The 23841-nt window shown below is 41.2% G+C and overlaps 2 protein-coding genes across 7 annotated transcripts; one reads left to right on the forward strand and one right to left on the reverse strand.

The window, feature by feature from the left end:
- Positions 1 to 1835: 1835 nt before the first annotated feature.
- On the reverse strand, positions 1836 to 10261 carry exo1 (exonuclease 1). Of its 6 annotated transcripts, none has more exons than XM_024424731.1 (14): positions 9697 to 10260; positions 9373 to 9541; positions 9091 to 9210; positions 8761 to 8884; positions 8375 to 8512; positions 7670 to 7882; positions 7387 to 7574; positions 7153 to 7255; positions 6603 to 6825; positions 5971 to 6199; positions 5244 to 5745; positions 4988 to 5080; positions 4665 to 4858; positions 1836 to 2087 (listed from the first exon to the last, which is right to left on the reverse strand). In XM_024424731.1, the coding sequence occupies exons 2-14, from the start codon at positions 9531 to 9533 to the stop codon at positions 1952 to 1954; spliced, it is 2424 nt and encodes an 807-aa protein (XP_024280499.1). In that variant the 5' UTR covers positions 9534 to 9541; positions 9697 to 10260; the 3' UTR covers positions 1836 to 1951. The 6 variants fall into 6 exon arrangements, with proteins under 6 accessions (XP_024280499.1, XP_024280495.1, XP_024280494.1 ...); XM_024424727.1 differs by having other exon boundaries at positions 9373 to 9576; XM_024424726.1 differs by having other exon boundaries at positions 9373 to 9620.
- Positions 10262 to 10454: 193 nt separating this feature from the next.
- Positions 10455 to 17017, forward strand: yipf4 (Yip1 domain family, member 4). The gene is made up of 6 exons (XM_024424733.2): positions 10455 to 10707; positions 13794 to 13947; positions 14088 to 14259; positions 14667 to 14744; positions 14923 to 15036; positions 15253 to 17017. The coding sequence occupies exons 1-6, from the start codon at positions 10650 to 10652 to the stop codon at positions 15388 to 15390; spliced, it is 714 nt and encodes a 237-aa protein (XP_024280501.1). The 5' UTR covers positions 10455 to 10649; the 3' UTR covers positions 15391 to 17017.
- Positions 17018 to 23841: the final 6824 nt, after the last annotated feature.

Consider the following 23841-nt stretch of genomic DNA (forward strand, 5'->3'; position numbering starts at 1 on the left):
ATCACTCAGGAGCCTTATCAAGTGACAATAAAGTAGGCCTACTGTAAACAGTAGAAAAAGTATCATTCTCAGGCACAGAGCCACCTGTGCTAACTCAACATTCAAGGGTTAGCATTCTGGTAGGCCATTTTCAGTAAACATGCATTGTTCATTCTTCAACCATCTTAATTAAGGGTTCACTTCACACAGACCTACCATATTGACATTTCTTATGAGAACCAAACATTCTATGACCATGAACTCAGATTGTGTAATCATTTTACTACATAGGCAAAAGTATGTGGACACCCTTTCAATTTAGTTGTCAGGAATTTTCTGCCACACCTGTCGCTGATGTATAAAATCGAGCACACGGCCATGCAATCTCCATAGGGAAACATTGGCAGTAGAATGGCTTTACTGGAGAGCCTTTCCAACAAGTCAGTTCGTCAAATTTTTGCCCTGCTTGAGCTGCCTCCGTCAACTGTAACTGATGTTATTGTGAAGTGGAAACATTGAAGAGCAACAACAGCTCAGCTGTGAAGTGGTAGGCCACAAATGTGCACAGAACGGGACGGCCGAGTGTTGAAGCTTGTAAAAATCTGTCCTCAGTTGCTAACACTCACTACCGTGTACTAAACTACTACTGGAAGCAACGTCAGCACAATAACTGTTCGTAGGGAGCTTCATGAAATGGGTTTCCATGGCCGAACAGCCGCACATGAGCCTAAGATCACCATGCAAAATGCCAAGCGTCAGCAGGAGTGGTGTAAAGCTCACCACCATTACTCCAGAAAAAGGTGGAAAATGAGTTCTCGGGCCTCCTGAGTGGCGCAGTGGTCTAAGGCACTGCATCACTAGAGATCCTGGTTCGAGTCCAGGCTCTGTCGCAGCCGGCCGCGACCAGGGTTAGGTCGGCAGGGATGTTCCTGTGCCACGGCGCGCAAGCAACTCCTGTGGCAGGCCGGGTGCAATGCACACTGACACGGTCGCCAGGTGTAGTGTTTCCTCCGACACATTGGTGCAGCTGGCTTCCGGGTTAAGGGGGCATGGTGTCAAGAATTAGTGTGGGTTGTGTTTTGGAGGAAGCACGGCTCTCAACCTTCACCTCTCGAGTCCATACGGGAGTTGCAGCGATGGGACAAGACTAACTACCAATTGGATACCACAAAATTGGGGCAAAAAGGGGGATACTTTTTAAAATTTTAAACAAAATCACACTTCTCCACCTGGCAGTCCAACAGACAAATCTGGGTTTGGCAAATGCCAGGAGAACGCTACCTGCCCCAATAGAGTGCCATCTGTAAAGTTTGGTGGATGAGGAATAATGGTCTGGGGCTGTTTTTCATATTTCGGGTTAGGCCCCTTAGTTCCAGTGAAGGGAAATCTTAACACTACAGCACACAATGACATTCTAGATGATTCTGTGCTTCCAACTTTATGGCAACAGATTGGGGAAGGTCCTTTCCTGTTTCAGCATGACAATGCCCCCATGCACAAAACGAAGTCCATACAGAAATGGTGTGTAGAGTTTGGTGTGGAAGAACTTGACTGGCCTGCAGAGCCCTGACCTCAACCCCATGGAACACCTTTGGGATGAATTGGAACACCGACTGTGAGCCAGGCCAAATCGCCCAACATCAGTGCCCAACCTTACTAATGCTCGTGGCTGAATGGAAGCAAGTCCCTGCAGCAATGTTACAACATCTAGTGGAAAGCCTTCCCAGAGAGAGGAGGCTGTTGTTGCAGCAAAAAAGGGGGCAATTCCATATTAATGCCCATGATTTTGGAATGAGATGTTCGCCGAGCAGGAGTACTTCAACAACCTAGAAAGATATTTTTAAATAACAGCCTAAACCTTTAAGAAAGTTGCATTTATTTAAACTGAAATCAATTACATCTAGTCCATAAAAATGCACTACGTATTAACATACACAGTATGTTGTAAAGCGAAGGCTTATAAAACTTGGCATCAGAGGCATATGGTTTTCTGAACACTGGAGATTAAGTAAATATCCTTGTCCGTTTCAGGTGTGAGGGCTAGCACGTTGTCCTTCACTGGTGACATGGGCTCTCCTTTCTTACAGGGGTTTATCTTTGGATTTTCTCTGCAACACAGAAAAACACAATCAATACAGTTCCGATGAAAAGTAGGTCACAAGAAAGAGATGGTTATCATATAATTGGTAAAGCTGTAATCAAGCTTGTAAAAGCTGTAATCAACACTGAAAAATATAAATGCAACAATTTCAAAAGATTATACTGGAGTTAGTTCATATAAGGAAATAAATTAATTTGGCCCTAATCTATGGATTTCACAACTGGGAATATAGATATCCATCGGTTGTTCAAAGATACCTGAAAAAAACTTTAAAACATTTTTTAAAAGTAGAGGCGTAGACCAGAAAATTAGACCGTATCTGGTGACCACCATTTGCCTCATGCATCACGACATCTTCGCAGAGTTGATCAGGCTGTTGATTGTGGCCTGTGGAATGTCGTCCCACTTGTACACGATCCAAAGAATCCCAAACATGCTCAATGGGTGACATGTCTGGTGAGTATGCAGGCCATGGAAGAACTGGGACATTCAACTTCCAGGAATTGTGTACAGATCCTTGTGACTGTGCATTATCATGCTGAAACATGATGGTGGCTGATGAATGGCACAACAATGAGCTTCAGGATCTCGTCACGGTATGTCTGTATATTCAAATTGCCATCGATAAAATGCAATTATGTTCACAGCTTATGCCTGCCCATACCCTCACAACCATGGGGCACTCGGTCCACAATGTTGACATCAGCGAACCGCTCGCCCACACGACGCCATACACGTAGTCTGCGGTTGAGGCCAGTTGGACATACTGACACTTTTTTTCTAAAAACGCCAGGTGGCTTAGGGTAGAGAAATTAACATTCAATTATCTGGCAACAGCTCTCCTGCAGTCAGCATGCCAATTGCACCCCCCCCTCCTCAAAACGTGAGACATCTGTGGCATTGTGATTGGTGACAATTCTGAAGATTTTTAGAGTGGCCTTTTATTTTCCCCAGCACAAGGTGCACCTGTGCAATGATCATGCTGTTTAATCTGATTCTTGATATGCCACACCTGAGGTGGATGGATTAATTTGGTAAAGGAGAAATGCTCACTAACAGGGATATAAACAAATGTGTGTACAAAATTTGAGAGAAATAAGATTTGTGCATATGGACAATTTCTGGAATCTTTTTTTCTGCTCATGAAACCAAGACATTACATTTATATTGTTGTTCAGTGTAGCAATCATTCACTCACGTGAAGACTAGTGGAATCTGAAAACAAAACATATTCAGTACTCTATATAGCCAACAGAAATTAGCAGTTTTGCCACACAACACAATGCCACAGATGTCTCAAGTTGAGGGAGCGTACAATTGGCATGCTGACTGCAGGAATGTCCACCAAAACGGTTGCCAGAGAATTAAACGTTAATTTCTCTTCCATAAGATGCCTCTGTCGTTTTAGAGAATTTGTCAGTATGTCCAACCGGCCTCACAACCGCAGACCACGTGTATGGCTTAATGTGGGTGAGCAGTTTGCTGATGTCAACGTTGTGAACAGAGTGCCCCATGGTGGCAGTGGGGTTATGGTATGGGCAGGCATAAGCTACGACAACTAACACAATTGCATTTTATCGATGGCAATTTGAATATACAGACATACCGTGATGAGATCCTGAGGCCCATTTAAAGGTTTGTCACATGCGCCGAATACAACAGGTATTGAAATGCTTACTTACAAGCCCTTAACTTTAAAAAAAAAGCGTTGTTGGTTAAGTAAAAAAAAAATAGAACAAATAAATAGCAGCAGTAAAATAACAATAGCGAGGCTATATACAGGGGGTACTGGTAGAGTCAATGTGCGGGGCACTGGTTAGTCGAGGTAATATGTACCCGTAGGTAGAGTTATTAAAGTGACTATGCATCGATAATAAACAGAGTAGCAGCAGTGTAAAATTGGGCTATGGGTAGCCCTTTGATTAGCTGTTCAGGATTCTTATGGCTTGGGGGTAGAAATTGTTAAGAAGCCTTTTGGGCCTACACTTGGTGCTCCGGTACCGCTTCCAGTGCGGTAGCAGAGAGAACAGTCTATGACTAGGGTGGCTGGAGTCTGACAATTTTTAGGGCCTTCCTTTGACATTGCCTGGTATAAAGGTCCTGGATGGCAGGAAGCTTGGCCCCGGTGATGTACCGGGCCGTACACATTACCCTCTGTTGTGCCTTATGGTCGGAGGCCAAGAAGTTACCATACCAGGCAGTGCTGCAACCAGTCAGGATGCTCTCGATGGTGCAGCTGTAGAACCTTTTGAGGATCTGAGGACCCATGCCAAATCTTTTCAGTCTCCTGAGGGGGAATAGGCTTTGTCGTGCCCTCTTCACAACTGTCTCAGTAAAATCTTTGATATTGTTGCATGTTGAGTTTATATTTTTGTTCAGTATAGAAATTAGAGACAAGTTTGTGACAGGTCCTTTGAATATAAATTGGTTGTGTTCAAAAAAGGGGAAAATATGAAAGTATGGGGACTACTGTTGAAGGTTGTTATTAGGCCTCATCTATAATCTTGTACAAAAGCAAAAACAATTGAATGGTGTAATCCAGCTACAGGGTTGGACTATGCAGGTTATGATTACCCTCACTTACTTCTTAAAACCAAAGTTTTTCCAGAGGCCACTGATTGTGGCCTGGAGGCCAGGGTTGTTCTCATTGTTGGTGGGGAGTTTCTTTCCAGGGCCTGCAGGCTTTTTACGGAGGCCACTGGCCCTGGCAGGGGCAGAGGGTCGGATCTTTGTCCCTTTTCCTTGGTCACCGGGTTTCATCCGCGGGAGACCTGCCACCTGGTGAGAGAGATGGGAAAGAAAATTATTCACTGTGGGAATATATAGCATGTTCATCCCAGAAGTGTTCTAGCTGCCAAATCTCTGTTGAACCAACATGATACAAAATAGTCCCACAAAGTAAGCTACCTTCGGTCTCATTGTGCTGGATTTCTTTTCATCTGCTGTTGGAGAGGAACTGAGGCTTTTGACAGAGTCTGAATCCTTACTAGAGTAAATTTTCTTAGAAAACAGAACAGGCAGTAAATTAATAAAGCCACTACCTCCACTCATTCAAACCACAACATAAAAAAAAGCCATGCATATGCACCCTCAACTAGCTTGCAATGATGCAAATGTTATGAAGCCTACGCATGACTAATTAGCAGAGGAAACAGTGACATACAGGCCTGGTGGCATCCTCCAGCCGAGTGGGTGGGGACACTTCCACGACATTGCAGGAAGTGTGGTTATGCTGAGAGAAGTAGGCACTGTCCTGAGACGGTGGAGAGTTTGGTGGTGAATCCTTGTCTTCTTTTCCCAGAATAGGGGATGGGGCTCCGGGGGTCTTCCGAGTTCTCTGGCCTTCCTGGCTCCAGGAGAAGCTTTCCTTCTTGCGCTGGAACTGCTGCAGTCCCGAGAGGCCGGATGTGGGTGTCGGGGTCCTGGATCTCTCTGAGGAGCTGCCTGACCAGCGGAACACCCCTAACCCTTGACTGGCAGACAGAGGGGAGGGGGGTGGGCTATGAGGGTCAACAGAGTCATTTTCCTCTGTATCAGCATATCCCCTGATACAATAGTCCTCCCTGGGGTCCTGTGTGACCTCATCCTGAGACACTTCCCCTTTGACAAAAGACTCCGGATTCTGGCTGCCCACCTCACTGGAGCTGCTGCCACTACAGAAGAACCTATAGGGGAATAGATCAACCATTTAGTCAGTATTACAAAACATTAAAAATAAAACAAACTTGTCAAATGTGGGCCAAACATTGCGATCAAGAAAAGAATTGGAAGAACCAGTGGTTTTAGGTAGGTCATTTTTAGTCATGTAAAAGACAAGACGAGTTTGAAAGATTTCCTATATAATTAAATAGCTGTAGCAATGACTAAAAGTGTGTATTATAAGACCATACCTGCTTTGCATTTCCTGCCCTTCTCCACCTCCTTCCTGGTTTCTCCTCTGTAGCAGGGTGGCGAAGCGGTTGCGTGGTCTGGGATGGGTAGCGGCAGCAGTGGCACTGGGCTGGGGGCATGTGGAGATTTGATGGCTCTCTCTGGGTCCAGGGTCCTCCTCCCCTCTGGACCGCTTCTGACCGGAGGGAGAGTACTGCTGCAGCACATCCTGGTCTGAAACACCAGAGTCTTTTGGGAGATAAAGGAAAATCAGAAGTTTGGGTCAGGTCTATAATAAAAATATTCATCAACACCACTTGGAAAGAATGTTGAGGTTTACATTAATCAAATACATTGATAAACTTTTGTATAATGATGAGAAGATTTTTCCTGTTCTATTTGAACATTACATTTTGAAGGTCCACCCAATGTTATATAGGTATAGGCTATTCCATAGAATGACTGATAATGCTTCAGAAGATGAACTGGGATGTTATGTTAACAAAAATGTGTTTCCCCCTGAACAAACCCAAATCCTCTCACACCTATTTAAATGGAGCTGGGTGAATCAAATAATCTTCCCTCCTACGGTGACAGAAAGAGCACCTCTCAAACATGACGGTGCAACAACAAGATAGAAAACTAATCTCACCTTCTCTGGGTCTCTTAACCTGTGTGTTCTTGTGTGGAAGCCTCAGCCCCTGCACACTGATGACCCTCTCCTTCCCCCTGGTTGAGGGAGGCCTCTGTGGAGAGCCCACAGGCTGGGAGGCAGAGAGGGTGCCTGGTATGTAACCTCTGCTCCAGATGCTAGGGTGTGTAGAGGCCCGAGTCTCCTGGCTGTCATTCCAGTCACGACTGCGTGGTTTCACTGGCTAAGAAACACAAAGGGAGGAAGGATTTATATATACACGTTAGTGTAAATTACGTACACTTTAGCCAACTCCTCTATGGTCGTCATGCCATACATGTACAGCATACAGATCTGGGGTAAAGCTAGGTTAAGCACTCTAGCGACAAACACATTGGTAAGTTAAATATTAATACAATTGTACTGATCGACTAAAAATAGCTAAGTACCCCACGTATACAACACTAAGGACACAAGCAAAACAACAACCTAGCAGTACTACTTGTGATGATGAATGAGTAGTGTTTGTATAGAAATGCCTTATGTTAATCATTCTACCTAGTGCCAGTACCTTGACATTTGTAGCATCTGGGTTGAAGTCATCAATCCTCTCCATGGTGTTTATATCCAGGTTACCCAGGGCCACCTGTAAACCTTTGCAATCTCCTAAATTACTGTATTAAGCATTAAGGACAACATATTTTACTGGTAGTAAATGGGAAACCACCAGTGTCTTAATTTCCATTTCGCTACTAATCAACAGGTATAGAGCAGGAGTCAGGCCTACCACTGAGTGAAAGGATACCGGCCAGCGTAGCTGAGGGTGGCAGGGTCCATGTGCTCTGGATAGGGGTTGAGAGGCACCACCTTCCTCTTGATGGGGTCAAACACCAGCTGGTAGAGGAAGGTGTTATTGGCCTTAACAAAGCCGTCAATGTACTCGTCTGGCACAACCACATTCATCTTCAGGTACTGGCCAATCTTCCTTATCACCTGAAAGTACATAAACAAGTTAGAGGGGCCATTTTCATTATAGTTTAATTTCTACCACTGTGCAAGTTCTACTACCAATTCTCATTCAAACTTACCTTAATGATGTCTGGGTTGTTTGCCATCCTCAGCAGTTTACAGGCTTTGCCCAAGCCAATCCCATAGAGTGAGGACAGATAGTCACAGCCAGAGAGAATACACATGTGGCGGAACTTCTCTTCCGTGAAGACGTCACCCAGTGAGCGGCACCGCCCCAGGTGGTTCTGGTCAATCTCTAGACCGTTCCCCTGTTTGTCCATCTTTAGGATCACCTGAGAGAGATGACCAGCAGAACCCATTATGGTCATTACCATAATCCAAGTTGCCATTAAAGTAACTGTCCAGTTAAAACCCATACCCAAATAATGTTGACTCACTCATCCTATACGCGTACGTTGCCAAATAATAAATTGAAAAAGAGAAAAAAAACACTTAAAACCCCCACCTCAAAATTGTAGCTCAAACACACATAAAAAAAAGAAATGCTTGCCATCTCCTGCGGATGAGATGGCCAACCAGAGATCTCACATGAATGTTATTAATGACCAGTGTACACCCACACCATTATAACACAGAAAAGCTGCTTTGTAACTTACTTAATTACCAATAAGGAAACTTATTTCACTCATTTTAATGAATTATTGGTGATATTTCATATAAATCTGGAAAAACCAGACAGTCGCTTTAAAGCCAGATGATCATTGTGACAAATGCACTGCAGAAATTCCACAGTGAGCAGCATTTTAAAGGACCCAATTCTGTACTTTTTTGCAGCCAAACGCCAATAAGTCTGAGTCTTCAGTGATGATAGCCTGTGCAATGCCAGCCTTGTTAAGGAAGGCCAGCTGGGCATCAGCTTCATACGGGGCCACCACACAGTCCACTCCTCTGGTCCTTGCAGCCTAGAGGAGAAAACATCATTTCAGCTGAATAAAACAATTTTAAGCCACCAATTTGCCTCAAACATTAAGCAGTGCATCACAAAACAGATGACGAGTTTAACTGGTTAAGCCAGATTAAACCACTGCACAAAACCAGCAAATAGACACGCTTCATTCAAGATATGCATCATCGGGTTCCAGTGAAAAATACTGAGCAGTAGAAAGCATTTTTTCATCTAAACAGTTTTAGCAGTATTGGAAATATTTACCTTGATGACATCATGGGCCATGGAAGGGGTGACGTTAACACAGCGAGTAAAGCAGTCTCTGGCCTCTGAAATCTTTCCCTCACGTAGGAGCTGCTTACCTTTCTGCAGATTTGCCTGACGACGCCTGGAAGACAGACGTCCGGTCTTACTTTTTTGGGTAAAAATATTTACTCCGTCCTATTCAAGAAACTACCTAGTCAAGTACATGGAAGATTTGATTGAATAAAAATGAAACACATTACAGCAAATACCATCTAGGCCTAATATTAACTCACTCATCACTATCTTAGCTTTAAATAAAATTACAGGTACACACACACACACACTTACTCTCTGCGAGCTTTGTCCACCTCCTGTTTTGAAGGCAGATTGCAGCCATCAAACACCAAGATGGGCTTCACACCAAAAGACAACAGCATGTCCACAAATTTCATGCAGTATGTAACATACCTATGTGAAAGAAAATGCATAGGGTTAGGTAGTTATATATATTAACCTTTATTTAACTAGGCAAGTCAGTTAAGAACAAATTCTTATTTTCAATGGTGGCCTAGGAACAGTTAATAGGGTTAGGTAGTTAATGCATACTGAGATAGCTATAAAACAGCTTACTGGTCAGTTGGCTCCCCTTTGGCAAGTTTCTCTGCACAAGAAAATGCCCCTTTATGAAGCCAGCAATATGTGTCTACGGCCACTGTCTGTCCCTTGTACTTCCTCACACTGATGGGCTCCGAGGCATCTTTGAGGAACTGCAACAGCCCCTGGATCCCCATTTTTTAATCTGGTGATGCCACTAACATTCAGGACAGTTGCTTGCTATATTCATGGAGTGAGAGACCATTTGACAAAACATAATGAAACTAGATTTAGGAGAAAATAAATACGTTACCTCGCTAACGTTAGTTAATCGTAATCTGCATATACCTGCTCATTTACCTGGACATGCAGGGTAGATTATGAATTCTAGCGAGATACTTCCAATGGCGTAGAAACCGACCGTAAATAACGTTAATTAATTCGAACGTTCGTGGATCTTCAAAAACCTACGCCACTCACCAGTGACTGTCAGTGATGACAAACACATGTAGCAAGTTGGCTAAAGTTAGCAAGCCACCTAGCACGGCCACGAACGTTAGTTAGCTAGCTAACTACCTAAACAATATACTTATAAATACATTGTTGGTGCTGTAAAAAAACAAAAGCAAGTTGTAGCTAGCTAACCTTAGTTAGCAGTTCGAACAATTGGAATGAAGTGGGCTAGCGAACGTTTCTAGCAAACTCTGGCTAGCGCATAGCTAAATGAATACGTTATTTTGAAATAAATACATGCATACAAGAATATAAGACAACATTAGCAAGCTACCAACATATTTTACCGCGAATTGAAAGAGCTAACCATGACAAGTAGTAAGCACTGAACGGTAACGAGGCACCTTATTATCTAACAGGAGTTCGCTTTTAGCGGCAACAGTAAGAGTTCACAACGAGCTGATACTATTGGTCAGTTTATTCTGACCAACTATATGTGGGGGAGGGTCTTTGGTCGACAAAAGAAGAAGGGATTGGTTCTCTTTTTTTGGTGTCATGCTGCGTATTGATGGCGAGAGTCCAGCGTCACCTTCCCCCCCCACTAGATGGCGAGCTTGTCTGCTGCGGTGTTAGGATTTTTTGACGTGTCGTCTTTCCCAGCCTCCCTTGCACTTCCTGCTTCGGTAGCTGCCTGTGTGTTTGAGCAAACGATACCTCAACAACAAGATGGAATAGTTGGGAAAATATTGTGAAATCCAGTCAATGACAACGTTGTATTTACTTGTGGCAATCTATTCAATTAAACCCTTTATTTAAATGTCTGTTACTAGGACTTGAAGGTTGTTGACAAAACATCAACAATGCATCTCTCTCCCACCAACGGAGATTTTACTTTCGTCTCATCAACTGAAGCCGAGGGTAATGTTAGCAGGCCGTGAATACTGTCATGTGTTTCATTATATTTTTAGGTACCTACCGTATTTGTCAACACGTCATTCTGCTAGCATTAATTCATTGGGTAACTAGCTTGAGTAAAGTGTTGTCGTTTTTGTCAAGTTACCGTGGTTCAGAGAGATTTGACAACTTTCTGCTGCTACTGTACGGCTAGGCTAACGTTAGCAAGCTATGTAACGTTAGCTATATCACTGAAGGAAATCCACCTAACATATTATTATATTGAAGATACGTGTAATACAAAACTAAACAATTTATTTGGACTAGTTTAACGTGTTTCCCATTGAGTAAATGGTTTTAAGGTCCAATGCAGCCGTTTATCTTAATATCAAATCATTTCTGGGTAACAAGTACCTTACTGTGATTTTTCAATTAAAATGGTCAAAAAGAGACGAATAACTTCTTAGTAAAGAGTAATTGCTAGGGCTGTCTGCGAGTGGTCTGAGTAGGGAGGTGAAAACAAAGGGGCGAGGCACCGTTGACTGCTCCTAGAGTTTTGCTTCAATACTACAGTTTAAAGCTGCAATATGTTACTTTCTAGCACACCCGACCAAATTCACATAGAAATGTACATTATAGATCTGTTCTCATTGAAGCAAGTCGAAGAAGCGGTGTCTGTTCTATGTGCGCTATGTCTATGTGTCCTGTTCTATAGTTTATTTTTTGCGTCTTTTACTTTAGGTTTTGTACACCAGCTGAAAATACAATATTTTTTGGTTATTGAAAATATAGTACAATGATTCTCTACACTGCTTGTTTTGTCACATTAACTGAAATTAGGCAAACTATTTGAATTTTAGCAACCAGGAAATGGAGGTGTGGTTTTTGCATATTGCCCAGGAAGACAATTTCCATAGAGTCACATAGAGAAGTCATATTCAAATTCCTAATAAGATACTTTAGTCATCACCTTTGTGCATAAAACACCCATAGACTTATTCAAATAATTGACGCTGAGGCTGATAAAAAAATAAAAAAACATTAATTTGGAGAAAAAAAACACTGCATCTGAATGTTAACATTTTTAATGTATGATCATCCAATGTTTGCCATGTTTTGGATAATGTGGTGATGTCGCTGCTCGCACTGTTCCCTGTGTGAACGGAACCCTAACCGGCTGCGCGAGTGCGCTATCGTGCATACATTTATTTTGTCCCCCCACACCAAATGCGATCATGACACGCAGGTTAAAATCTCAAAACAAACTCTGAACCAATGACATTCATTTAGGGACAGGTCGAAAAGCATTAAACATGTATGGCTCTCCCCCTTCCAGGATTTTTCATCTTTGAATTTATATGGTGATTGGCATCTACACTTTCATAGTATTACCACGACAACCGGCAAAACAGTTAACCTTTCAATCACCCCTTGTGGGTATAACCAATGAGGAGATGGCACGTGGGTACCTGCTTCTATAAACCAATGAGATGGGAGAGGCAGGACTTGCAGCGTGATCTGCGTCAGAAATAGGAATGACTTCTATTTTAGCCCTTGGCAACGCAGATGCTTGTTGGCGCGCGCAATAATTGAATAACATGGATTTCTACATTTATTTTGCGTGCGCGAGTGTTGTGGTCAGCCTAAGCGCATGTGATGTTGGCCCATATAAAACGGATCCAAACCAGATATTGATGGCCCATGAATCGGCATATATGAATACGAGTAGATTACCTTGAAAACAATGGGCGGACATCATGGACGCAGTCTTCAGTTCTTAGTATACCTCAGTGGGGAAAACTGAAAACAAACCCCCTAAGGTTGTCTGCGCCCGCACTGAAATTAAATTAGCATAATAAAAACATCTACATAGTCTCCCGTTTAAGCTACAGAGATGTTTTTTTGTATCAGATGCGTCTCAATCTACCGCATCCTCTTATGTAGCACTAACGCATCTGCTGGTAAAAGGTGTCAGAGCTAGAGCGGTGTTTGTCATACCATGAGAAATCCCGAAAATGTGTCTTCACAAAATCGGCTGTAGCGTCCAAACGGTTTGGCCTACAAACTATTATGACCCCTCTATGGAAAGATGAAACTCTCACGAACACAATGTTCTCCGTTTTGCTCTATGACCTCCGCAAGACTCTTCTGAGCCAATCTGCCAACTTCTGTCCGTAGCGTCCCAACTGTTTGGGCTACACACACATACTACTCCTCTGTACAAAGGTGAGACTCTCACAAACATGTACATGTCGGTTGTTTTGCAAGACTCATCTGAAGGTCCCCGGTACCAGTTGAAAAAACGAATGGAAGTATGTATGGACTGTTTAATGCCAAAAATGTGAGGTGAAATACATGTAAAAAATATATTTCCTGATCATTCTTATATCTCTGAGTAATAGGACAGACTGGACAGACTGGGGACTATCTGTTATTCAATGCGTTTGTATGGGCTAATAACAGTAAGACCAAAACACATTTTTCATTAAATATTTTTTTAAACATATTTTTGGGATACTTCAAGGCATCTTAAAATTCTAAATCAAATAGCTAAATGATCCTTGGTATGACCTTCTTAAAAAAATAATCAAATAGCTTAGTGGAACACTCCCCGGCTTAGACGGGGCTTAGACTCTGATGGGTTTTAATGGCTGAGGTTTGGAACTATTTTCTTATTGGTCTATTAACTAATTTACTGCCTTGTGATGTCATCAGCCAAGCCTAAATTCTGTCCCACAAAAACAGGCTCATCCACTAAAAGGGCATTATCATTGTTTTCACAATTTCACAGTATTATTCCAACCTCATAGTGTGGAAATATATATAAAAAACATGAATATCACATTTTTGACTGCACTGGGCCTTTAATGTAATTTAGACAGTGTGACGACCACTGGGGGACATGTCTTGCCTTTCTGCATTCCAGAAAGCATTGCCCCCCCATCTTCGGAGAGAACATTTAAGTTAATTTCTTGCAATACTAGACATTTTGCCTTGGGGCAGAGAGACCATTTAGATATTGTAAAACAACATTCATGCAATTCTACTAATTTAGCTATGGGGCAGAGAGACAAAATGTGCAATAATCGTATACATTAAATTCCCTACAGATCTAAGCGGTACGATTGATGCCCCAGATGTTAAATTGAACATGGGCAGTGACAATGCAAAAGACCCATATGCAAACACGTTCCTGAGGAAACGAGGCTATGGCTGGCTCCTGGAAGTAGAAGAGGATGACCCCGAAGACAACAAACCTCTTCTGTGAGTACCTTCTTCAATAAACCCATTCTTTATCCATGTACATTGATATTAAAATGACACTTGATTTGGCCATCACTACAAATTAAATGTGCTGATATCTCACGATGCTCCTGTACAATCTCATACACTTATATGATTAGGGAGGAGCTGGACATCGACCTGAAAGACATCTACTACAAGATCCGTTGTGTGCTCATGCCAATGCCCTCCTTGGGCTTCAACCGGCAGGTTGTGAGGGACAACCCTGACTTCTGGGGTCCGCTGGCTATAGTACTCCTTTTCTCCATGATATCCATCTACGGACAGTTCAGGGTGAGGCGGCAGTTCAAGCTGTGAATTCTTTTGATCTCAGAACATACCTTACATCTGGCCCTTGGCCCCCCAGAGAGGGCTGCTGGTTCAACTAAGTTAGATTTCTTTGAAAAAGTAAATCGTGAACTTCGATTGTAGGGTTGAGATTTGAAACAACATTAGATGCACATGCTGCTCACGCAAACAGGGCTTGATTCACTGGTTCTCTTCACTTACTGAATTGAATTAAATGGGAGGCAGCCTACATTGATATATTTAACGATATAAGAATGTTCTAAAAAGGACTTCCCACACAAATATTTAGTCTTCTAGAGACTTTGGTACAATGTCACAATTTTCAGCGTGTGTATTATTTTGGTTGTTGTTGTGTTTTAATTATTTGTCGCTTTATTTTATTTTCCTATAAGGTGGTGTCTTGGATAATTACCATTTGGATATTCGGCTCTTTAACAATCTTTTTGCTGGCTCGTGTTCTTGGTGGTGAGGTAAGACCCACCAAAGTTTACATTTAGCTGAAATAAGTCGTATTCCTAGTCTTGATGAGGAATACATTTCTCTTACTTGATACTGTACATGCCTCTGGATGTGCATTTGCTTCCTATTACAACCTGAATGATGTGGCGTGCTGTGAAACACTGACTTGCATTGTTCTGTTTTCAATAGGTGTCTTATGGACAAGTTCTTGGAGTGATTGGATATTCTCTACTTCCGCTCATCGTTATAGCCCCATTGCTTTTGGTCATTGGGGGTTTTGATGTTGTTTCTACACTAATAAAGGTGAGCATAGGAGCAAAGACAATCAACCTTTATTCTATCTGATTTTTCTCACAAATGAATCTCTGTAATTCAGCATTGCATGTTTGATTTAACATACACTAACTAACCTGTTCAAAGCTATTTTTACATCTGTATTTGATTATATATTTTTAGAAAGTACAAATGGACTTAAATTAGATATGTGTTCATTAGTTGTTGATAACTGTCATTTTTCAGCTTTCTGGAGTATTTTGGGCTGCTTACAGTGCTGCTTCACTGCTCGTTGGGGATGAATTCAAAACCAAGAAGCCTCTGCTCATATACCCAATTTTCCTTTTGTACATCTACTTCCTGTCACTATATACTGGTGTCTGATTGGACAAATGGCAACAGTGGAACTTTGGTTGGAGAATGACACAAAGCACCGTGAAAAGACACAAGGATTAATTACACAATGAAAATAAGGAGCATGGATTTTTGAAAGGTCATTTTCTCCCTCTTTAACCCTGTTTACAATCCTAGGCTGTGGGGATATAAGGGTGTATGTTACATCAGTGTATTTAAATGTACCCCTTACCTCTGTGCTCAGTAAAAAGCGGTAGCTTATGGTCTAAGCTCGGTGTTCAGATTGAATTGTAATTAGATCGCAGGTTCGCATCATATAAAAGGACTGTAATTATTTAATCAAGGCGTCAAATCTGGTTTTAGTAATCATGGGAGGGTCACAAACATACCAGTCATTGATTTTTGTTAATGCTTTTATTCCATAGAGGAAGGTGGTGCCAAATACAGTGCAAATTTGTTCAATTTGAACCAAGGGGTTAAGAAAGAAGTCTGCCCCTAAGTTTCCCCATTATTGTGTAAGGGAGTGGGCTAAGCATACTGTTATGCATTATTTAGTGGTCATTTCAGCCTGGGTAGACAAGTAGATGGGCAGTTTGAGTGAAATAAAACAAAGTCTACTAAAGTTTGGTGCCTTTCATTAGTTGTTTTATACAGTTGTTTAAAAATCTTTTATTGAACGGATGTATATTTTCAGACAACTTGCTTGTATCTATTGTATGTATTCAGAACATGTTATACAATTGTGAAAAATTACTAGACCTGGAACAATTAAGAGTTATAAAACGCTCATTAACTCACATTAAGGTGGCATAAAATATATCAACATAATTGTCTGTATAACTGTTGTACTGTACTAAATATTTTAAACAACATTCTCATACAGTATGTAATGTGTTATATCATTAATCTGCATGCAAAAACTTAATTTCACACCCAAGCTTTATGTAGGAAATGTTGAATGTTCTATAGCAATTAAATACTTGTCAGGGGGGTTAATTTAGTGATATGGAATTTATAGTGAATATATTATGAATTATTAGCTAAAAAAACGCATTGAAACAATTTTTGAGATTGTGTTATGTTCTTACACATTGTATATAATTCGCTTTTAGAACAATATAGCAAATGCTCAGTTGTTGAAATTTGCCAGTTTGACCTCAAATTTGGCCTTAGTCTTTGTCACAAAGTACATCTGAAATTGGATATCTGAGAAGTAAATTCAAGTATGCATATGGTTTCTAGGGGTAGAGGATGAATGGAAATGTGCATTGGTTTTACGCTAATGCAGTCAAAGCCAATTTAGGTGTTATTGGGGTGGCTGACTTCAAGGGCTTTATAAATGATAAAAGGTGTCTTGGTGGGGTGGGCCTAAACTCACCAGACTGACTGTTGGTCTGTACAGTGGGGGATGTTTGCTGTCGGTGGTGTGTGTAAAGCCTGATGCATGCTTACCAGTCTAAACAGTTTGCGCATATATACAATGACAGAATTTTGTGACTTTGGTGTTAGGCAGGTTTTTTCCGTCTGTTCACGCACACAAATTTTTTTCTCAAGACGAAGTTCAGTAACCAAAGTTAATGCCCCTTTGTCGGTGATTGACCAACAGTACTGAACTATGGACGGGATTCTTCAATAAAGTGTTTGTCATTCAACGAAAGACGAGTAGTTTTAATTAAACATTTTTCACTTGAGAAATAATATCTTAATGTAAAATTGCAGGACAAAAACGGGGCAAAAACGTCATCTATTACAGATTTCTTGATTTATCTTGGATTAAAGAAGACTATTTTAAAGAAGTGCATACTGGCTGTGTTGTGGCTACGGCATTTCAAGGGAGACAAATTGTAATATTGCTCTTTTTCAAGCGAAGGTCTTAAAACTTCTTAGGGCTGCAATCCCGTTAACGGGATCGATATGACAGCCAGTGAAACTGCAGGGCGCCAAATTCAAAACAACAGAAATCTCCTAATTAAAATTCCTCAAGCATACATGTATCTTATACCGTTTTAAAGGTAATCTTGTTGTTAATCCCACCACAGTGTCTGATTTCATATAGGCTTTATAGCGAAAGCACCACAAACGATTATGTTAGGTCACCACCAACTCACAGAAAAACTGCCATTTTTCCAGCCAAAGACAGGAGTCACAAAAAGCACAAATAGAGATAAAATGAATCACTAAACTTTGATGATCTTCATCAGATGACACTCATAGGACTTCATGTTACACAATACATGTATGTTTTGTTTGATAAAGTTCATATTTATATATTTTTTAAACTCAGGTTACATTGGCGTGTTACGTTCACTAGTTCCAAAAACATCCAGTGATATTGCAGAGAGCCACATCATTTTAAAGAAATACTCATTATAAATGTCGATGAAAATACAATTGTTAGACATGGAATTATAGATATACCTCTCCTTAATGCAACCGCTGTGTCAGATTTCAAAAACACTTTACGGAAAAAGCAAACCATGCAATAATCTGAGAACGGGGCTAAAATATTATCCGACTATGTTGGAGTCAACAGAAATCAGAAATAACATAAATATTCCCTTACCTTTGATGATCTTCATCAGAATGCACTCCCAGGAATCCTAGTTCCACAATAAATGTTTGTTTTGTTCGATAATGTCCATTATTTATGTCCAAGTAACTACTTTTGTTAGGGTGTTTAGTACACAAATCCAAACGCTTGTGCAGGTCCAGCCGAACGTCGGACGAAAACTTCAAAAAGTTATATTACAGTTCTTAGAAACATTTCAAACTAAGTATAGATTCAATCTTAAGGATGTTATCATAAATCTTAAATAACGTTCCAACCGGAGAATTCCATTGTCTGTAGAAAAGCAATGGAATGCAGGTCGCTATCATGTGAAATGCGTGTGACCAGGACCTGGTTCTCTGCCAGACCACTGACTCAAAGAGCTCTCATCCGGCCCCACATCACAGTAGAAGCCTCATTCAAGTTTCTAAAGATGGTTAACATCTATTGGAAGCCTTAGGAAGTACAACATAACTAATATCCCACTGTGTATTCAATAGGGGCTGGATTGAAAATCGACCAACCTCAGATTTCCCACTTCATGTTTGGATTTCTTCTCGGGTTTTTGCCTGCCATATGAGTTCTGCTATACTCACAGACATCATTCAAACAGTTTTAGAAACTTCAGAGTGTTTTCTATCCAATACTAATAATAATATGCATATATTAGCAACTGGGACTGAGAAGCAGGCCGTTTACTCTGGGCACCTCTGGGCACCTTTCATCCAAGCTACTCAATACTGCCCCTGCAGCCATAAGAAGTTTTAAGGGAGTATTCGTTTTGGTGTTAGTACACAACAAAAACCTAGATGGACAAAAATAATAAACTTAACATTTACATACTTGGTCAGATCCACATGTTCCCACCGTATCCACACCCAATGTTGTTTCCAATCCTTGTAAGACTACGCTATATGACTTCAAATTTTGTTGTTTCAGTCTGTAGACAGTTATATAAATATATATATATATTTAAATAAAGCATTTGATTCTTCCATTCTCTTAATGTATCATTTGACTAAGAAAATAGCTTCTTCAATATAAGCAACAACATTGTTTTTTATTGAGGCAAGTCAAAGTTTGGTAGCAGTTGGTCAACAGTAGGGGTGGGAACTATGGACAGTATTCTTCGATTAAGTGTTTGCTGCCATTCAACGAGAGGAGCAGCTAGGCCCTACTGTCTGCAGTGCACTACATTTTCATGCACATTTCTTCAGTTGAGAAGTACTGCACTTAGATTAGTTTATTAGTCACATGCACAGGATCATGGATGTAGTTGCAGGGTACAATTAAATTATTATGCTCTGAGATTCAAAAGTGCAGGTAAAAAAATAGAAATGAATGAGACAATACAAATAATAAGCATATATACACATTTACAACTGTAACAATGATAAATATCCATGGGGGGGGATTGCCATAGGGGGAGCAGGTAGCTGACTAGTGGCTATTCAGCAGCCTGATGGTCTGGGGGTAGACGCTATTGATCAGTCTGACAGTTTTTGCCGTGAAACTCCTATACTGCCCGCGTCTGAGTGATGGAAGCGGGGACAACAGGCCGTGGCACAGGTGGCTTTGGTCCTTGATCTTCTTGGCCTTCCTGCAACACCTGGTGTTGTCGGTGTCTTGGAGGACAGTCAGTGAGCACCCAATGATGCGTTCACCTGAGTGTACTATACTCCGTCAGTGGAGTTGCTGTACCAGGCTGTGATGCAGCCTGACAGTATGCTCTCGATGGCGCTCCTGTAGAACACTTGAGGGCCCTTGGGGACAGGCCAAATTTCTTCAGCCTCCTGCGTCGTCTGTGGATCTGTCAGGGCGGTAGGCGAATTGGAAAGGGGCTAGTGTGTCAGGGAGGGAGGAGGTGCACTTCAAGGCATTCAGTTCCCTTTCCCGCTCTTGGGCATGATAGTGGACATCTTGAAGCAGGTGGGAAAACAGCCTGAGTTAGAGAGAGATTGAAAATGTCTGAAAACACAACAGCTAGCTGGTCTGCAAAGATCTCAGCAAAAATGTCTAAATTAATTACAGATTTCTTGATTTATCTTAGATTAATTCAGAATATTTAGAGAAAATGCATGGCTGTTGTTACGGTGGCTCAAGAGGAACAAACAATAATATTGTCACTTATTCTCTCGTTTTTTCAAGCGAAGGTCTTTAGGCGGTATGTGAGCACAAACGTTCGCCTTGCCGAGTTCTTGAAGCAAACTGTATGTATGGGACACCTTTATAGGGACCACCCGCTGGTGGGGTTTAGGGTTTTACTCATTTTTCAAGCTTAGGTCTTTAGGGAGTATGCACGCACAGACGTTGGCTCCACTTTGCCGAGTTCTGCTAGGAGCAAACCAAATCTATGTATAGGACACCTTTATAGCGACCACCTGCTGGTGGGTTTTAGGGTTTATTATTTGGGTTTCTTGCATGGGAATCCATATCCCAACATCAGGCAAGGGCTGTATTAAAAAAACAACAAAAGAGTCATTATATAATTAAGCAATAAGGCACGGGGGAGGGGGAGGGGGGGGGTGGTATATGGTCAATATACCACAGCTTCTTTGGCACCAGCCTTGCTGAGTGCCTGGATACAGCTCTTAGCCATGGTATAGCGATATACCACAAAACCCAGAGGTGCCTTATTACTATTATAAAACTGGTTACCAACGTAGTTAGAGTTGTCAAAATAAATGCTTTGTCATACCCGTTGTATACGATCTGATATACCATGGCTGTCAGCCAATCAGCATTCAGGGCTTGAACCACCCAGTTTATAATGACATATAAAACTCATATCACTTAATTGAATCCATGCTCAAAAGAATACGAAGGGTGAAAGTGCAAGGTGCTATAAAAAAATAAAGGGGCATACTGTTGATAGCAGTGACGAAGGTATAATGCCCGATGTCCACCAGATGTAGGGCTGTGACGATTATGGAATTTTGGGTAACGATTGTCATGCAAATGGCCACGGTTGTTGTCATTGTAATTTGTTGAAAAATGTTTTGAGATTGTCATGCATCTTTGGAAATTAGTTACAACATACCTAATAAAAATATAGCTTTGGTGATACCCCTGTCTCAAAACGAATGGTTTTGAGCACTTAAAACTTTTGGAAATTAAACTTTTCCTCCCAACTGCTCTTAAAATTATTACCAATTTTACCCATTATTTTTGCATTTCGGCCTCCTTGGGTTTTGCCTTTTCATGGTCTTGAGTGGAGTACCTTTTGAACTCTACAGATATTTTTGATCCTACGTACCAGCCTTCCATGAGGTGGCATATTTCAGCTAAATCTCGGCTTGGCAGTGAAATAAGGCTGCATGGTTGCTTGTTTTGGTGGCTTGATCAGAGTAGTAGCACTGCAATTCGACTGAAAGGGAATTAGCAAACAATCAAACTTTACTCAGTGTGGCAGCTGTTAGGCATGGCTGTGCTGTGACTGGGTCAGACATGGTAGGAGATAGTGATGGAAAAGAAAGAGAAGCAAGTATGGAGCTTAGTGGTACAAATAAAGGGCGGAATAGTTTCCAACACCAGTGGTAGTTCGGAGGTAGAGTGTGCCGAGGGTGAAGGACAAGCTAATTTGCGAGGGGATCATGGAGGTGAGGAGGAGCATAAAGTGATTCTGAAGTTTAGAGAAAAGGGGGGTTGGGGCAATGAGTCTGAAAAGGTTGAAAGTAAAGGTCGGCAGATTAATCGGAATGGCAGATTAATTCAGGCCGATTTCAAGTTTTCATAACAATCGGAAATCGTTATTTTTAGACACCAATTTTTTTACACCTTTATTTAATCTTTATTTAACTAGGCAAGTCAGTTAAGAAGGCATTCTTATTTTCAATGACGGCCTAGGAACGAACTGTGGGTTAACTGCCTCGTTCAGGGGCAGAACGACAGATTTTTACCTTGTCAGCTCAGGGGATTCAATCTTGCAACCTTACAGTTAACTAGTCCAACGCTCTAACCACCTGCCTCTCATTGCACTCCACGAGGAGACTGCCTGTTTCACAAATGCAGTAAGCCAAGGTAAGTTGCTAGCTAGCATTAAACTTATCTCATAAAAAACGATCAATCAATCATAATCACTAGTTAACTACATATGGTTGATGATATTACTAGTTTATCTAGCGTGTCTTGCGTTGCATATAATCGATGCGGTGTGTATTGTTGCTCCAATGTGTACCTAACCATAAACATCAATGCCTTTCTTAAAATCAATACACAGAAGTATATATTTTTAAACCTGAATATTTAGCTAAAAGAAATCCAGGTTAGCAGGCAATATTAACCAGGTGAAATTGTGTCACTTCTCTTGAGTTCATTGCACGCAGAGTCAGTGTATATGCAACAGTTTGGGCCGCCTAATTAGCCAGAATATTACGTAATTATGACATAACATTTGAAGGTTGTACAATGTAACAGGAATATTTAGACTTATGGATGCCATCCTTTAGATAAAATACGGAACGGTTCTGTATTTCACTGAAAGAATAAACGTCTTGTTTTCGAGATGATAGTTTCCGGATTCTACCATATTAATGACCTAAGGCTCATATTTCTGTGTGTTATTATGTTATAACTAAGTCTATGATTTGATAGAGCAGTCTGACTGAGCGATGGTAGGCAGCAGCAGGCTCGTAAGCATTCATTCAAACAGCACTTTTGTGCGTTTGTCAGCAGCTGTTTATGACTTCAAGCCTATCAACTCCCGAGATAAGGCTGGTGTAACTGATGTGAAATGGCTAGCTAGTTAGCGGGGTGTGCGCTAATAGCGTTTCAAACATCACTCGCTCTGAGACTTGGAGTAGTTATTCCCCTTGCTCTGCATGTAACACTGCTTCGAGGGTGGCTGTTGTCGTTGTGTTCCTGGTTCGAGCCCAGGTAGGAGTGAGGAGAGGGACGGAAGCTATACTGTTACACTGGCAATACTAAAGTGCCTAGAAAAACATCCAATAGTCAAAGGTTAATGAAATACAAATGGTATAGAGAGAAATAGTCCTATAATAACTACAACCTAAAACTTCATACCTGGGAATATTGAAGACTCTTGTTAAAAGGAACCACCAGCTTTCATATGTTCTCATGTTCTGAGCAAGGAACTTAAACGTTAGCTTTCTTACATGGCACATATTGCACTTTTACTTTCTTCTCCAACACTTTGTTTTTGCATTATTTAAACCAAATTGAACATTTTTCATTATTTATTTGAGGCTAAATTGATTTTATTGATGTATTATATTAAGTTAAAATAAGTGTTCATTCAGTATTGTTGTAATTGTCATTATTACAAATACATTTTTAAAAAATTGTCTGATTAGTCGGTATCTGCTTTTTTTGGTCCTCCAATAATCGGTATTGGTATCGGCGTTGAAAAATCATAATCGGTCGACCTCTAGTTGAAAGCTGCAATAAAATAGTTGATTTGGGAAGTTGTCAATGCTGAAGTGTTAAGAGATGGGAACTTGTTGGTGTTCTGTACGGCTCAGAGGGAAGAAGCTCTCATAGTGAAGCAAATAGGGAAATGTAAGGTGGTGTCGAGCAGTTGGACTGATCATGCAGGGAAGCTGTGGATTAAAGGGGTGACAACAGGTGTACCTGTGAGTGTCAGCACTAAAGAGGTAAGCGACAACTTGAGAGAAGGTGTTCTAGTGAATGTTCAAAGATTGCAAGCAATAAGGGATGGAGTGAGGGTAGATAGCCTGTCAATTCTCTTTCACTTCAAGGGCAGGGTATTGCCAAGTAAAGTAACCATGGGATATGAGTTATTATGTGAGGGCTTATGTACCCGAAGCCTTTAAAATGTTATAACTGCCAGAGGTTTGGGCATCTGGCAGCAGCCTGTAAAGAGAAAGAAGTGTGACGTGTGGAGGGGAGCATGAGTATAGGAAGTGTGGGGACGGTGTACAACCAAAGTGCTGCAGCTGTGGGGGTGTTCTTGG

The sequence above is a fragment of the Oncorhynchus tshawytscha genome, linkage group LG06 (genome assembly GCF_018296145.1).
Source record: "Oncorhynchus tshawytscha isolate Ot180627B linkage group LG06, Otsh_v2.0, whole genome shotgun sequence".
Lineage (NCBI taxonomy): Eukaryota > Metazoa > Chordata > Actinopteri > Salmoniformes > Salmonidae > Oncorhynchus > Oncorhynchus tshawytscha.

Coding starts and splice junctions, on each gene's coding strand:
- yipf4 (XM_024424733.2), top strand. CDS start 10,650: ATGCATCTCTCTCCCACCAACGGAGATTTTACTTTCGTCTCATCAACT. Junction 13,948..14,087: donor GAAGACAACAAACCTCTTCT/GTGAGTACCTTC, acceptor TTATATGATTAG/GGAGGAGCTGGACATCGACC. Junction 15,037..15,252: donor TTGTTTCTACACTAATAAAG/GTGAGCATAGGA, acceptor GTCATTTTTCAG/CTTTCTGGAGTATTTTGGGC.
- exo1 (XM_024424731.1), bottom strand. CDS start 9,533: ATGGGGATCCAGGGGCTGTTGCAGTTCCTCAAAGATGCCTCGGAGCCC. Junction 7,883..8,374: donor TGGCGTTTGGCTGCAAAAAA/GTACAGAATTGG, acceptor CATCTCTCTCAG/GTGATCCTAAAGATGGACAA. Junction 6,200..6,602: donor GGTTAAGAGACCCAGAGAAG/GTGAGATTAGTT, acceptor ATCTCCCAAAAG/ACTCTGGTGTTTCAGACCAG.